This window comes from Thermobia domestica, chromosome 6, assembly GCF_964235325.1.
Source record: "Thermobia domestica chromosome 6, izTheDome1.hap1.1, whole genome shotgun sequence".
In the NCBI taxonomy this organism is placed as follows: Eukaryota; Metazoa; Arthropoda; class Insecta; order Zygentoma; family Lepismatidae; genus Thermobia; species Thermobia domestica.
The window spans coordinates 122,972,392-122,988,076 of record NC_137459.1 but is presented as its reverse complement, the minus strand read 5'-3'; the positions used below and the strand labels follow the sequence as shown (position 1 = coordinate 122,988,076).

The window sequence follows — 15,685 nt, the reverse complement described above, 5'->3', positions numbered from 1 at the left end:
GCCATTCCCCATTTTGTTCCTCTTGGGTCCGAATATTCGTCTCAGGGTTTTATTCTCAAATACTTTCACTCTACGTTTTTCCCTCAGAGTAAGCGACCATGTTTTCCAACCACACAGCGCAACAGGCATGATTATCGTTTCGTATATTTTAAACTTCAAATTCCTCAACAGAGTTCGCGACTACAAAAGGTCTTGAACTGAATAATAACATGGATTCCCTGCCTTCAATTCACTTTTCGTTTATATGGTTTCGGTCTGTTAATATTGATCGTAGATATTTGAAAGTATCGACTATGCCGGAAGTATTATTTGACATTTTGATGCATCCATAACTTGCAGTATTACTATCCGGGCAAACATTTAGTTTTCTGTGCATTTACTTCTAAACCCACGTTCCTGCAAGCGTTTACGTACGATATATTGCACAGCAATGTGACATCTTGGCATTCTCATGCAAGGTGCTGGATGGTGGTGGTAGTAAGTGCCGTCTGTTTCTTTTGAGTGCGGGACAGAGGCTGTGTTTCAAAAATTGCATTAGTAGGATGCATCGACTGTCTGCCCGTGATCTAAAGAATGTGCAAGATTACATTGTGGGTCTAATACGCCACAGCGAACAGTACTTTCACACCACCACCGTAAGCAGGACGAACTGTCTTCGGACGAACAGATACAGGATGCTTCCACTATGTGAATTGCCGCCTCAAGCTTGATTTTAACGAGTGAACACAGGTTTCTTTTAGTGATAGTCCGTTCAAGAAAATTACCGTTCCTCTCGTAGAGGTACAGTAGTCCTATGCAGTTTGCGTAGCGTTGCTCCTTCTTGGAAGCGGTAATTTGATGGCGTATCATCCGCGCTGCAATTTTACGGAACTTAGAAATATTGTGCAGAATATGGAGCACATTTTTGTGGCATATGAGAGTCATGGAACGTACGCATGAGCTGTGCATCTGCTGTCCCCTTCAGCATGAAAGAAAGAAGCTGAATTCTGTAAAAGCAGTGACAATACTGATATAATTCAGTCAGTTTTGGTTCATCTTGAACGGCGTCCCAAGCCTTTCCGAAGTACATTCATCCGTCGCACTTGAATAAAATACATAAGCATTATGTCGCCACACACTTCAGTCATTCCCTGAAAATGTCATGTACACCCTAACCATGTACCACTTCAATTTTGGTTCACACACGTTATTAGTTCCGTGAAAGTCTTTTTAGGGCTCTTCAAATATCTGCTTAATGACACTACAGTACTTGTCTGAAGTCTCTATAATTATTTTCACTCGCCATACTTGTCTCCCTAACCATTCTTTTGTCATATACTAACTACTTGTGGACATCTAACTCAAGCCCGCACATGACAGCAGTCTTCCCAGTACTACTTTTACTATCTATATGGATGAAGTTATCTACGGACCGACGTTCGACCGTGACAACCTTCCGATGGCAGAGATGATTTAATAGTCTTTAATAATTAATAAGAATCAAATGTACAGCAAAGAATAAAATGTTCGTTGTATTATTTTCCTAGCATTGGTCAGTGATAATAGATTCCTGTGAAAAATATGTTTCGAAAGTTAATTGAAAACAGTATCCAAATTTCATAATCGATACAGAATTTGAGAATAAGTAAGATTGCTTTCTCATTACTTCTATCTCAACATCGATACCTTTGATTGTTATGCATATATATATATTTTCAAAATAACCATTTATAAAGCATTTCTGCAAGCTGTAATTTTGTTTGTTACTTATCCAACTATTTTGAATATTTATGGTTTTCGAGTTCCCTTAGTGCATGTTAATATACAATTACTCTGAATGTTTTCGTTTTGTTGTAAGTGTGTGCAGTAATCCGCATGTTAGTCCCAGTTCAGTTTCGTTTTTATTGTAGTTTTGAACATCGTATCTCATTGGCCTCTGCCCAGCTCCGACTATCGAGAATTCATATCTGCACTTGAGATAGCATATTTTGAATGTTCATTTCGTCAGCCTATGACAATTCAGCAGGTACATTTAGCGTAAAGCCCGGTCCCTACTTTGTTGTTTGTAGAAAATACAATTTCCTTAAATTAAATGTTCGATCAAAACACAGTTTTTGTCAGGTAGGTAATCGTCCGTTCTTGTAAAAATGTTCTTGACAGTTTTGTGACAGACGGTTTGTAGGGCAGTTAGTGTTTACAGTTATTTTCGATCATTGCACTTACACCTTTCTCATTCTTTATTGTTTGTCAACCTAAATTAAATATTGTAGTGTTCAGTACCGACAGAATATCTGTAAATAGAATCTTTTGTTTAAATTCTAGATCGTATACCATGTTCTACAAAATACACAAAATTACATCTATATTAACCATTTTGGTTTTTTAATACTACTTATACAAATATCTTAAGCTGATTGATTTAGCTGAAAAGGTTGTAAATAGATTGAAATTAATAATTCATTTTGAATTTTATACAGAAAGTATTAATTGTAATGATACACACGGGAAAGCAATTTTAACTGATAACGGCAAGATTATTATTATTCGTTGAGCTGATACTACCTTAATGTTAACACATTTGACTTTTATGTTGAATTTGGTTCTATGCCCACCTTTGGATTGCAGAATTGTCAATTTGAACATAATGCAGCTGTGTCTGCTTAATAAGTTAGATACCGTAATAGTTGTGTTCTCCGGGTACTCTTTGCTGTTACCATCGGCTCCTCCTACATAATATAATTGTAGGAAGTTAAAAGAATTAATTTATATTTTTAGGCTGCTGGAACTTTTAAACATCAAAGCTTAAGTTTTAATCTGATAACATTGCACTCTTGTGTTGCTCTTATATGTAAGAGTGCGCAGAGTGTAGTCATTGTAATCAATATTTCACACATCCAGAAATACAAAATTTTAAAACGTAATTTCTGCTGCTGTTGAAGATATTCATAACACTTTCCTAACATGTAAGCACGCCGGACAAAATCACCTGTTCCCAGTAGAGCTTAATACCAGTTAAAACTGCCTGAATTGTGTTTGAAAGTGACTCCAGGAGGTACTGCAGGTTTGTTACTTCGTTCGTTTATCAGTATGTTTTCTATTTCAAGCTAAGTACGTGTATGTTTTTTGTGTTTCAGTTGCTACTGCAAATAGTTTCACAAATTTTCAGTTTAATTAAATCAGGATTTTGTAGGCCAAACCAGATGCGACAGGACGCTGAATGTTCCTTAGACCATGTCCAAACGCTTTGTGCCCAGTGAACATGGCAGTGTTATCTTTGAAAGTGTGCGTTTTCACTGTTGAATAATTACGAAAATGTTAAGCCTGGCCACGATGTCCAAGTAATATACTGGTTCATGTGCACATTCACCTGTATGAGTGAACTCGTATCATTTTACGAATATTTAACCCCACACCAACACAGAACCGTATCCAGCTTAAACTACACTTTGTACTTGAAGTAGGGGAAATGTTTCATTGGAATTTTTGGTGCACTAAGCTCCTTGCGCCATATAAATATAGGCAAAACCGTGACTTATCGTACAACACTACGAGTTTTCATTCTGGTACAAACCCATGTCTGTGTTGTTGAACACATTGAAACCGTGAAGCTTTCATGCACTGCAATGAGAAGTGGTCTTTCATGGTACTCGATTCCGTAAAACAATTGCATGAAGCTCCCTTCACAGTTGGGACGAATTTCCGTTCACAGACCGCAGAAATTTCTGTAGAGTTTGAATAAGATCTTGTATGTTTAGACATGAAGCTCATCGTCGGTTTATCTGAGTTGGTATTTTTGCGACGACAGTTGTAACGCCATTTTACATTCACACGCGTGTTATACCATATCTTGTACAACACTTGGATAGTCCACTCTGACAGCATCAAATCGTTCAGCTTCATTTACTGTACTCCCAAATGGAATGGCCCTTTTTCCTACTCGGTCACATTTTAGCATCGACCCACGCAGAGATATTTTCATACATCACACGTCAGTCAATTCCATTGATTATGTGTGAGCGGTGTTAGGTCATTTGGTTACTTGTTACCAGTAACACGCCAACTCTAACGATAGAAGGATTATTTTTCTAGAAGTGTGACCAACTTTTCGTTCGGTGTACCTTTGGATAAATTTGGTACCCTAGACACTGTCTTATTACACTTAATTGAAATCCGTATTCGCTGGATTCATTGGAAAGCATCTTCTCTAATCGCAATTTTCTTATGATCAAACATAGGTTGCAACGCAGGTAGACTTATTTCCTTTCAAAGCATTAAATTTAGAAAATGTAGTCCCACCTCAAAAAAGTACATTTATATATACCGTATTTGTGCGAATATAGGCCGCACTTTTTCCCCTAAATTTTGGCTTGAAAAATCATAGTGCGGCCTATAATCGAGATTTCCTTCTTGAGATCATAAATCGTCAATTCCAAAATTACATGTACACGTATCTTGTGGGTTGAAACTAATACCATTACAAGTTACTGCAATTACGTTTGTAAACCAGCAAAGACTTAAGAAGAAAATAGCAGAAAAACGTATCTTGTTAGCAAAAATTGCCACCTTCATTGGGTACCGGTAACAGTTTACGTTGGCACAAAAAACACTTGTGCACTTAAGTTTTATTATTAAGAATACGTATCTTTGTTATACAGTATATATAAGGTATACGGGATATTTATATACAGTTAGCTATATACTAATTACACAAAAAGTCAACCCTCTAATATTGAGCACAGTTAAAAAACCTGATGGAATGCTAACTACGAACAGAGAGGAAACATTAACGGCATTAGCAAATAAGTTCTTCCCAAAGGATATAAAGGAGACAGATACGGAAAGTAACATCGAGTTAAGAAACAAAATGATGGAGGAAACCATTGATACTGTACCCGAAGAAGATCTGGTAACAAATGAGGAGATGGAAAAGATAATGAAGAAACTTAAAAACAAAAAAGCACCAGGAATAGATGGACTAAAGAATGAAATATACAAAAAGGCAAAAGATATTTGGACACCATATCTAGCTAGACTATTTAACTGGTTACTTAAGAAGCAACTTTTCCCAGATTCCTGGAAAGTTTCAAAGTTAAGTATCCTATCTAAAGGACCAGAAAAGGACGCCTCAGAAGTTGGATCTTATAGACCCATTTGCTTGCTTAAAAACATTTCCAAAATTTTTGAAAGAATAATCCTAAACAGGTTACAAAAATATAGAGACGTTAAGGATGATCAATTACAATATGGTTTTAGAACTGGAAAATCAACAGAAGACGCCATAAATAGATTAGTAGATAATATAAAGGAAAAAAGGTACGAACGAAAATATGTCTTAGCACTCTTTATAGATATTGAAGGAGCTTTTGACAATCTTTGGTTTCCCTCTCTTCTAGAAAATATCAGAAAATTAAATTTGCCTAAATACATAATAAACTTAATAAGAAATTACTTATTAAACAGGAAAATCATAATACCGAACGAAGAAGGAGACATAGAAATTGAGACCGAGAAAGGTTGCCCACAAGGTTCTATCCTGGGACCAACTTTATGGGACATTGAGCTACAACCATGCTTGGAAGTATTAAACAAGATGCAGGAAGTGGACATAGTTGTTGCATTTGCCGACGATATTGCAATAACAGCAAGTGGAAATAGCAGAAGAGAATTAGAATCTAAAACTGCAAAAATAATAGAACAATTAGACAAGTGGAGCAAAGATAGTAAACTGAAACTATCAACGAGCAAAACTAAATACCTAATTTTTGGAACAAAGTTACAACGAAACCCAATAATAAAGCTAAATAATATAAACATAAAAAGAGAACAAAAGATAAGATATCTGGGAATAATATTAGATGAAAAACTAAATTTTGATGCACATTTTAAATATATAACAACTAGAGGGAACAGCATAGCAAATAAATTAATTACGATAGCTAGAAACAAATACAAACTACCATTGAAAATAATAAATTTGTACCAAGAAACCATTTTAGCAGCTGCAATAACATATGCATCAAGTGTTTGGATTGGGAGAACATTAGAGAATAAAACATATAAGAATAGATTAAATAGACCACAAAGAAACATACTCATAAGATTAAGTGGAGCTTTTTCATCAACATCACATAGCTCATTAAGTATAATATTAGGAGTAAAACCCATGAATATTGTAGCTCTGCAGAGGGCAGCGAACTATTGGTTAAGAAAAGGAAATCTAGACAAAATCAGGAATACATTTGATAAAGAACTAAATACCGAAAAAGAAATTGAAGATCATATGATAGCAATTTGGAATGAAGATTGGCAACGGTATGAAGGAGCTCACAGAGTACATCAGATATTTCCAAACATAAAAGATAGACTACAAATAAAACATTTAAATCCCACTTACGGAATAATTCATTTCCTAACAGGACATGGACCGTATGAAGATTACTTGTATAAAATAAAATCCAAACGAACACCAAGCTGTGAATGTGGAGAAATTGGCACACCAGAACACCACATTATGTGGTGCCCAACAATGGAAGATGACGTGATACTAAGAAGGGATATTCGAAACAAGACTTTACAAGAAATATTAACTAGTAAGGAAGATTGTGAGAAATTGAAAAAAATAACTAATGAATACTCAGATATAAGAAGAAATATGTACAGAAGAAATTTAAACAATGGAGAGAATTAAAGTGATGGATGAAAGAAAATGAACGAATGTGAGACTTGTTCCTGGACCGGAGAAAAGACTCCAGGAGAGGAAACACAGGAAATCCGTGTCTCCCACCGGGAACAATTGAATGAAAGTATGCACCTCCAGCCAAGGGACTGGAAGAGGAATTCCGGTGCAAGAGTGTGTGAAGAAGAGTGCGTGAAGTGGAGAGTGGTGGTGGGTTCACGGGAGGGAATAGGGTAATGGCAAGAAAGTACAAAATGGAAAACACCGCATTTACCGTTTCGGGCGCCAGGTGAATTTGGTGAGGATAGCACTGGGATACAACGGACCGGGGTCCACACTAAGTGCTCCGAGTGGACCCCGGACCCAGTCTATAAGAACCAGCCAAGATACCAAGGAACGCAAAATGAGCGGTTAAAAGAAATAAATACATAATGAATACAGTATTAGAGTAAAATGAAAAGATAAAGTTTTAGTATGTGGAAGAGAGAAAGTAGACAATAAATGGAAAAACATACAGGCTGAAAAACTAAAAGCTTAAGTTAAGCCAGAAATTCATGTGGTGCAAGGTGAAGTTAAATATATATATATACGAGTATATATAAATAGAAAGTCATATAGGTGAAAAATAAGTGTCAGTGATTATTAGTGTTAGTGACAGCAAAAGCATACAGTGTAGTGTAGTGTTAAGAATATTAGTTTTGGTGCACAAGTGTTAGTGTGGAAACACAGGTGAAAACCATTAGTGCAGTGAAAGAAATAGGTGAATACCAAAGAAATATATTTAAATATATATATATAAAACATATGGGTGAAAAAACCTAATCATACAGGGAAAACCTGCAAGAAACAAGAAGAAGCCTAAGGTAAAAAGAAGAAGCAGCCAATAGGTAAAAACATAAATACGCAGAGAACACAGATACCAAACACACACACAGAAATACACAAAAAACAAGCAATCTAGATTCAAACTTATTTGTTAAATTCTTAGTTTTTTTTTTTTTTTGTTTGTTTTTCGTTTTTGTAAATTTTCCCTTTTTTGGTCTCTTTTCCTTCCCTATCCTTTCCCTCCCAAATTTTCCTATTTTTTTTCTTTTTTTCACTTATGGAAATAAAGAAAAAAAACAAAACTACTATAGAAATCATTCGCAATGATGATAACTCGTCGGTTTTCGAATGCTCTAGGTAACCGACTAAGAGTAACGCGACTGAGCGAATGAAAAAAAAAAAAAAAAAAAAAATACAGTTAGCTGTTCTTGAGAAAACAAAAGCAACTTTGTTTCGCAAAACTGTGTCAGTTTATACCCACCCAAATCAAGCACATTCACTTCCCACCATCTCAGCATCACCAGCGACTTATTCTTCACCCCAGCTAGACGATCCAGAATGCTGCTCAAGAGTCACTCTCACAAAGAAGGTCATCTTCATTAGTCACGCTTAGTTATGGGAGAGTTAAAGGAGATGAAGAGAGAGATATTTCAAAGTACTGTCCAATTGAACTTTCTCGTAAATTTAGTACCGCGGCCTATATTCGAAATTTACTTTTTTTTTTTTAATTTTATTTATTTTTTATAATCTAGTGTCAAAAGTTTAGGTGCGGCCTATATTCATGCAAATACGGTATGTTACGTGCAACGATTTCAATATTTGTGATAGATTACATTTGAAAATGCATTCGTGTATCTGTATAGTACTACAGTAGTTTTTTTTAATGCTTGTGGAACGCTTGACAAACATATATCGTTTAAAAATTTACCATTATTCGTTGTCCTTCCAATAGTAATATTTGCAAAGTATGTATGTTGTAAATATACTTTCGGGTGCTTGTCTCTTTGAATGAAATTCGTACTGGTAGAAGAAACATTTCTTGAAGATACTTCGCTGAATCTCGGGCACTGCAGCTTTTGATTTCATATCTCTTGTAGATCATATTCAGCTTGGCACATGGACTCCTATTTCCGTAATGAAAAATTTATCTTAAACCGAGTAGTTGAATTTAGCTGTGATGTTAGATGATCAGAAATGTCCAAAAGTAAGATTGTGTCCTAACTTCTAGGTTAATTTGAATATACCTAGTAAGTAATTCAGTATTAAATGTATGCATTATGTGAATAAGTTCAAATACGTAAGTGGGCAAGAATGTGCATGTATGTTATCTAGGATAGTATTAATGTATCGCTATTAGATATGTAATATTGGATTGCAGGATATGGATCATTGTAAATCCCAACACAATAATAAAGAGAAGTTGCGAGAATAGTGGTAGAGGTTTGAGAAGAAATTACAAGAGACAGGAAGGAATTCTATCCTGAAATAACTTACGTATTTTACCAAATCTGTAAAAGTACTGTGTGGAAATGAATGCAACTTATTGAACTGTTCCATCTTCATAGACACAGTTTGGAGGTTTCAATACCATTTTTGTATGTAGAGCAACAATATGCGTTATTACTCATTGTTCCGTAGTGAACGTTAAAATATCTTACGCTTTGAGTTGAACTGGAAAGGTAGAGATAGTGGTAGGATAAAACTAAATAAGAACTAGGGTGAAAGAAACAAGTAATGAATTTTCAGAAGTTTTTACATTATTAAAGTATATGCCCTCCTACGTATCTTTTGTTTGCCGCTTTGATTAGATCATTCGACATTTTGTTATACCTTGTGCTACATTGTCTGACAAAGAGCATTGGAAGGCACGTATTTTAGAAATTTGGTAACTTCTTCAAAATTTATTCACTGTTTCCCTCATCCTGTTTTACTTCATTTTATCGTATTACTTCTTTTATTCTTGCGAAGAATTCTGGTTCAACTTGAAGTGCAGTATATTTGAAAGTTCAATTTGAAGCTGTGAATACAAGGAGTATTGTTCTGAGAAAATCCTCGAGCACAGAGTTATTGGTATTCTTCATCTGATTCAGAATTTTAGTGTCAGTTTCTTTAATTTGACATTTTCAAAATCAAATGTGCATATTTAAAACTGATCACGTTCTGGTATATTTAACAGAAACAATTAGCTGTGGCGTTTTTATAGGATGAATTGGCACATATTTTTCTAAGATTCTGGATAATCGAAATACAGTATGCATTTATACTTCGATTGTGATTAAGGAAATCTTATTGTGGCGAGGAAATCTAACAGGTTGTTATTACTGCACTTTTCTCTCTCGATTAATTGCATGAGTTACATGGCAGTGATTACCACACTTTTGCTAATGCACTTAATCAGTAATGGAAGTGGATTTTTTAATATATTTTACTACAAAGTGTTTTTTCCATGTTTGGAGGAAAAATACTAACCAAACTTTTATCACTATTACAGTTCACTTAACAATATATATAATATGTAATGATGAACTATTCTTTCATCCCTAGATTTGCGCCTGTATCGTGAAAACAACGTGAAGAAAGCTAACCGAAAGGTTTGGGAATGCGTTTGTGTTACTCTACAGGATTGGGTGTGTTTCCTTAAGCAATTTCGTAAAACTACGAATCCACAAGAACGAGAATTATATCATTACCTCAACGTCGAACTGTTTCCAATAATTGAAAGTCAGTTACGTGTAAGTCAATAATAGATTATAGTAGTTGCTAGATATTAATAACAACATCAATATTAAGTTTATCCGACTTTTTCTGTAATATGATTGAAATGTACTACATTAGTTATAGAAACTTTTTATATTAACGTGTATTTAAGCTATGTTCAAAAGTTAAGCTAATAGTCTATATTAATTCATCCTTCTTTCCTTTGTTATATACAGATGTTGTCAAATCTTTTAAAGGTACCTTTGGTTGTAATCTTTTAAAGATGGCTTTGTTTGTCTGAAATTTAGTGCTGTGAATGCTATAAGATGTAATTTGTTTCAAAACTGTTTGAATTTGAAGTAAGCGAAAGTTTATTATTATTATTATTATTATTATTATCATTATTATTATTATTATTAATATTATTATTATTATTATTATTGAGATTTTCATTGCCTTACCCTTTATCAATTACGCTATATTTTTTTTTTTTTTAAATAAGAATTTTTACCCAATTTCCGCGGAATATATTTTCTTAATTCATTGAGATTCGTAAGTTCACTCCCTCGGTCTTTACTAGGGAATATGGGAAACACCCAGTGAACATTGAACTTTCACCATATTATATCAAAATCTAATATTTTTTTTTTAAATAAGTTATCACGGAACCTCTTGTTAAAATTTCGTTGGACGTAAATTCCACCCATCATGACGGATTTTCTGACAAGACTGTGTGTATCGGGTGTTTCTCGATAACTTGATCCAAACTTACTCGATTCGATTTTGATGCATTATTGCATACATTTTCTTTGAGGTTTACCAGTGATCCCCTTTGCATGAAGTTAAAATCCACCATGGAGTGATTTGGATTGGAATAAAATGCTGCAAGTGGTTTGGAATATATGTTCCGTGATCACAAGCTTTCGTAAAAATTAACCGATTTTGATAGAATATGGTCTGTTTGTTCTATGAGAGTTCTCTATTTTATAACTATTTTATTATTATTCTGAAATTACTCTTTTTGGTTTCAGTTTTACTTCTAAATGTATTCTTTGTTTAATCTGCCTTTAAACAATATATATCCATACTAAGAAGGAAGAAGCCTACTTGTTTTACAGGTCACATACATGGATGGATTAGCATTGCAACAAACATATCAATTGTTCATGTCTGTTAAGCCTTTCTTGTATCAAAACATATTAATTACCACTGCGAGTAGATGATGTTCTAATGAAGGATAAGGCATTCATTTCTATTGTTCTTAATGAGTGATCAGTTTTATTTCTTTGTCACACATTGTCAAAATGTTATCTACTTTGCAGCATATATATATAATATGTAATTTGTAGAGCTTATTGTTTTCATTTTTGAATTTACAGGATATAACTGAACAAGGAGTGAAAGAGAATTTGCCAAATAATAAAGACCTGCTGCAGCGAGAGCAGGAGGATCTGGCAGCCATGATTAAGGAGAATAAGGAGAAGCGAGAAAAGAAGAATGGCAACACAGTGACCGTGAAGGTAGAGCCCCAGGCTCTTCCTGACACGACACTGAAGGAAGAAAATGTTTTGAATGGGGAGGAAGGAGCGACAGGATGTGATGTACCAATGAGCAGTAGTATTAGCAGCGGAAACAGTGGTGTAGGAAACAACGGTGGGGGAAACGGAAGTGGTGTAAATAATGGAATGAGTAGTGCAAACAACTGTACAAGTTCATCCCAAAGTGGAAGTTCTATAAGTAGCAGTGGTCATCCACCCTGTAGTACTAGCAATACGAGTGGAAATAGTGAAGTGCAACAAAACATGGGTGGTAATAATGTGTCAAATGGTGGTGCTATAAACAATGCAACAAAAACAAGTACTTCAGTGAGCAGTGCGTGCACTGGTGTCACGGGGAGTGAAAATTGCATGTTGCAAAACTCACAAGAAGGTAAGATGGAAGTTTGATAAATTATACAGTAAGACTTGTGTATGCGAACTAAACATTCTAGATATGAGAAGTCGTAAAACAACAATAATAATAAGTTGGTTGGTTTTGAGTTTACCATCCCTTTCAGCGCAGAAGCTATATGAGTCGAGGACAACTTCCGGTCCATGGCTCGATTTCAGCTCGCGCCAAACTGACTTTGTGGTAAACCAAGCACTGTGTGCGTGAGTTTTCTCGAGTTATTCCGTTCCTTCTCACTTTCTTCATTCCAGCATTTCAATCATTAAGTATTCTTTAGTCTTGGAGCAGAATTGCGCCATCTTAAACTCAGAAAAAGAGGAAAAGGAGTTTACCATGTATAGTGCATTGTTCTTAGCCTTGGTTTTTTTTTTTTTTTTTTTTTTTTTTTTTTAATACCTTCTTTATCAGTTACAGGAAACTACTACCGAAATCGATTCACACGACTATTACATAGTACAAGGATAGTAGTTGTGGCGTACTGTCCGATCAAAGATACACGATCTTTTCAATGTTATGATTTACTGCAGAATCGGAAAGTAGCGGAATCAGTCTGCGGAGTGTTCTAACGTAAGCTTAGGAAATGCACTGGTTGTAACATGCAGCGCTTCATACATTTTCTCCCTCTAATATGAATTGACTCTACTCTGCAGTGCAATAGGAATAGACTAGGAACGTAAGACTACAAAGTGGAAAATCCTTAGCAGGACGAATCAAAAGTTTGCCTCGATTGTGTATAAAATGTACATAGAAGGTACCTGGCGATTTATCATAATTTAGTTGCTTGTCCGTTTTATTTCACAGGATTCCAGATTTTAAGAGTAAAACCCGTAAGTTTATCAGTTTAGAAAATGTTTGAAGGTAAATAGTTGTTCGTATTCGTTTGGCATAGTCCAGATCAATTCAGGGAGTCAAAGAAAAAATTTTACTTTGATAGTCTCAGATGGTATTGAAATTAACAGATGTTAAAATCCAGGATAAAATAAGAAACCCCTAAAGTTTTGGTTTGTCAAAAAAAAATTAAAAATCCTGGTCCGAAATACAGGCCGCCAAAGATCGCGCCTCAGTTGTCATCTCTTACTCGAGAATTTCGGCAAAATAGTAAAATTCTCTGTCTCTGCAATGGTTCAAGATATTTTATTTGTTTTTATTTTATTTGAAAGATGATAATTTACTGATTAAAATGATATGTTCCGTATGGAAATGTTCAGGTTCCCGCTGTGTAGCCTTCTGAATATTTATTATTATTATTATTATTTTCTTTCTTTCAAAAATACCAGTCCCCAAAATTATGATTTTTTTTTTCTACTATTGATCACTACCATACAATACTACATGCCCTGAAAATGAGAACTTCTACTTTTGAGAGTTGAACAAGATTTATGAACAATTGAAAGTTAGTGCTTTTAAACCAGTTCCGTTACCACGTTTTTACATATTGGTCTCGTGGATCAAAATCTTGTCTTATTTGACATGATATTTCAGTTCTACTTAAAGATAAGTAACAGACGTAGCTTTCAAACATATCACAGGTTCCAAAACATACCACTTCTGTACAGTGTGTTTTGAACTGAAATTAGCACTTCAATGAACTAAAAATGAGTTCAACTTCCTTGGATATTGAGTGGTACTTTTGTGTTGAACTAATAGGAATTGGAGTACTCACTTTTTTTTTTTTTACCGGGAATTTGAAATGTTGAAGTACTGTCTTGTAGGTGGAAATCTATACCTGCAGTCGGTCCATGAGGTAGCATAAAGTTCAGGATGATTTCTTTAACTCACAATTGATATCTGTAATCTCTGCAAGTTACCAATCACAGAAATACACACAGGACACAGATATATCTCTTTGTAGGTTGTGTATTTGAATATTCTTCTGCCCTTTCCCAGATCTTGAATGAACAAATGACTTCTGAATTCTTTTCTCAGGGGTAGTTTAGTTGGATCATTCTTCTCTTTTCGGTTGATGGAATTCTTCAGCTTCCTGTGTGGACAACAGGATGAGGACTGTTGATGTGTATGATTTCACCGCTTTTGTGAAATCCTTGGCATTCCAAATTGCAGCTGTACCTGAGCTGGAAAGATAGTTTTGTAGCGTGGTGCTTCAGCAGGCCTCTAGAACATTCGCAAGGTCCATTGCCATGACCTACAGCATTGTATACCCACCCTTTGACTCAAGCGACTTAGTCAGTTGAAACAATTGGTAACAATTTTTGAATTGGCTAGCGGCATCATCAGAAATAATAATCTTTTCTCTTCCTATGATTAAAGCTGTTGAAAAACTTTGCATATTCCTAATAACGTATGTCCTGAGTCTAGTCATCTGTCATAACTGAAACACCTGTGGCCTTGTTTTTCAAAGTATGCGATTGCCGTAATAATTGTAACTTTGTCATTACTCTAGTGATACCCTTGTACTGCTTGTGGCACAATCACAGACCAGTTCTCGGCAAAATCACATTTAAAGCAGTAAACATAATTGTTCAGCCTTTCTTAATGAGTCTATTTTACCCCAGGTTGTATATGTAACCTCAGAAGTCATCTGCTATGCTTTCTGGACCAAGGCTCTATAAGGCAAGTTCTTCTTATCCAGGATAGCCATCACACTCCTGAAACAAACAAGTTTCGCTTTTGTACACTGCAAACTACTAACGACTTTACACGTCCAACCAGGGTGTCATATTTCACGCCTTCAAGTAAGTTCTTTAAAGTTCAAGATTGGCACAATAAACACACAAACGGACATCTCTAGGTGGGATTGGGACCACTCGCTTAGCTCGTAGTTCATGGAATTTTGATTTTCCAATGTGGAATACTGGATGTTCGTGCTTTTATGTTGCGAAATTGTCCTTAATACTAGAGTCATGTATCTTCACTTTCTCACTTTTTCTCCTGCAACTGTTATAGTGATAGTGACTTTTTTGTTGGCGCTCTGGCGAGAACTGTCTTATATATCTTCCAGATAAAATTACTGCAATTTGAAAGTGTGCTTCGTTCACAGGGTGACCATAATAGGTCCAAACACTTCTTTTACAGACCTCACATTTCTTGTTTTGTCTACTATGTATTTTGTTGCAGATGGAAGTGATGCAAAATTTATACATCGTAAGGGATGCTGGGAACTTACATCTTCTCATTGAAGGATTCACACGATTTAACAGCTGAATTGATGTTTGATATAAATTCCCGGCAAGTTGCAGATTTTTTTTTTTTTTTTTTTTTCTGACGATGGAATTTCTAGCTTGAGGAGTTTGGTCATTTTTTTTATTGGGTGTACTCATCCGCAGTTGCAGTAATTTTGCTGTGATTTCTGCATGCGTACATCTTACGACTTGAGGGACCGCGATGGCTCAGTAGTAGAGCGTTCACCTCTGACGCATGGGATCCTTGGTTCGATCCCAGCTCGCACCAAGTGAGCTTTGTGGTGAACAAACACCGTGCTCATGGGTTTTCTTGGGGCTCTCTAGTTTCCTCCCACTTCCTTTATTTCACGATTTCATTCATTTCTCGTCACCGTCACCTTTAGCCTAGCTGGCATAATCGTGGAACGTAAAACTTAAATAT

General features: G+C 35.4%; 1 protein-coding gene across 4 annotated transcripts in view; it reads left to right on the top strand.

Moving 5' to 3' along the window:
* Positions 1-15,685, top strand: part of lgs (BCL9 domain-containing protein legless) — a 158,785-nt gene that overhangs the window by 97,887 nt on the left and 45,213 nt on the right. For 3 of the 4 annotated variants that reach the window (XM_081762029.1, XM_081762027.1, XM_081762030.1), the window contains 2 exons: positions 10,025-10,212; positions 11,557-12,106. In XM_081762029.1, coding sequence (XP_081618155.1) covers positions 10,025-10,212; positions 11,557-12,106 — 738 coding nt within the window. Of the gene's footprint in view, positions 1-10,024; positions 10,213-11,556; positions 12,107-15,685 lie in introns of those variants that run through there. The other variant, XM_081762031.1, reaches the window with a different exon arrangement.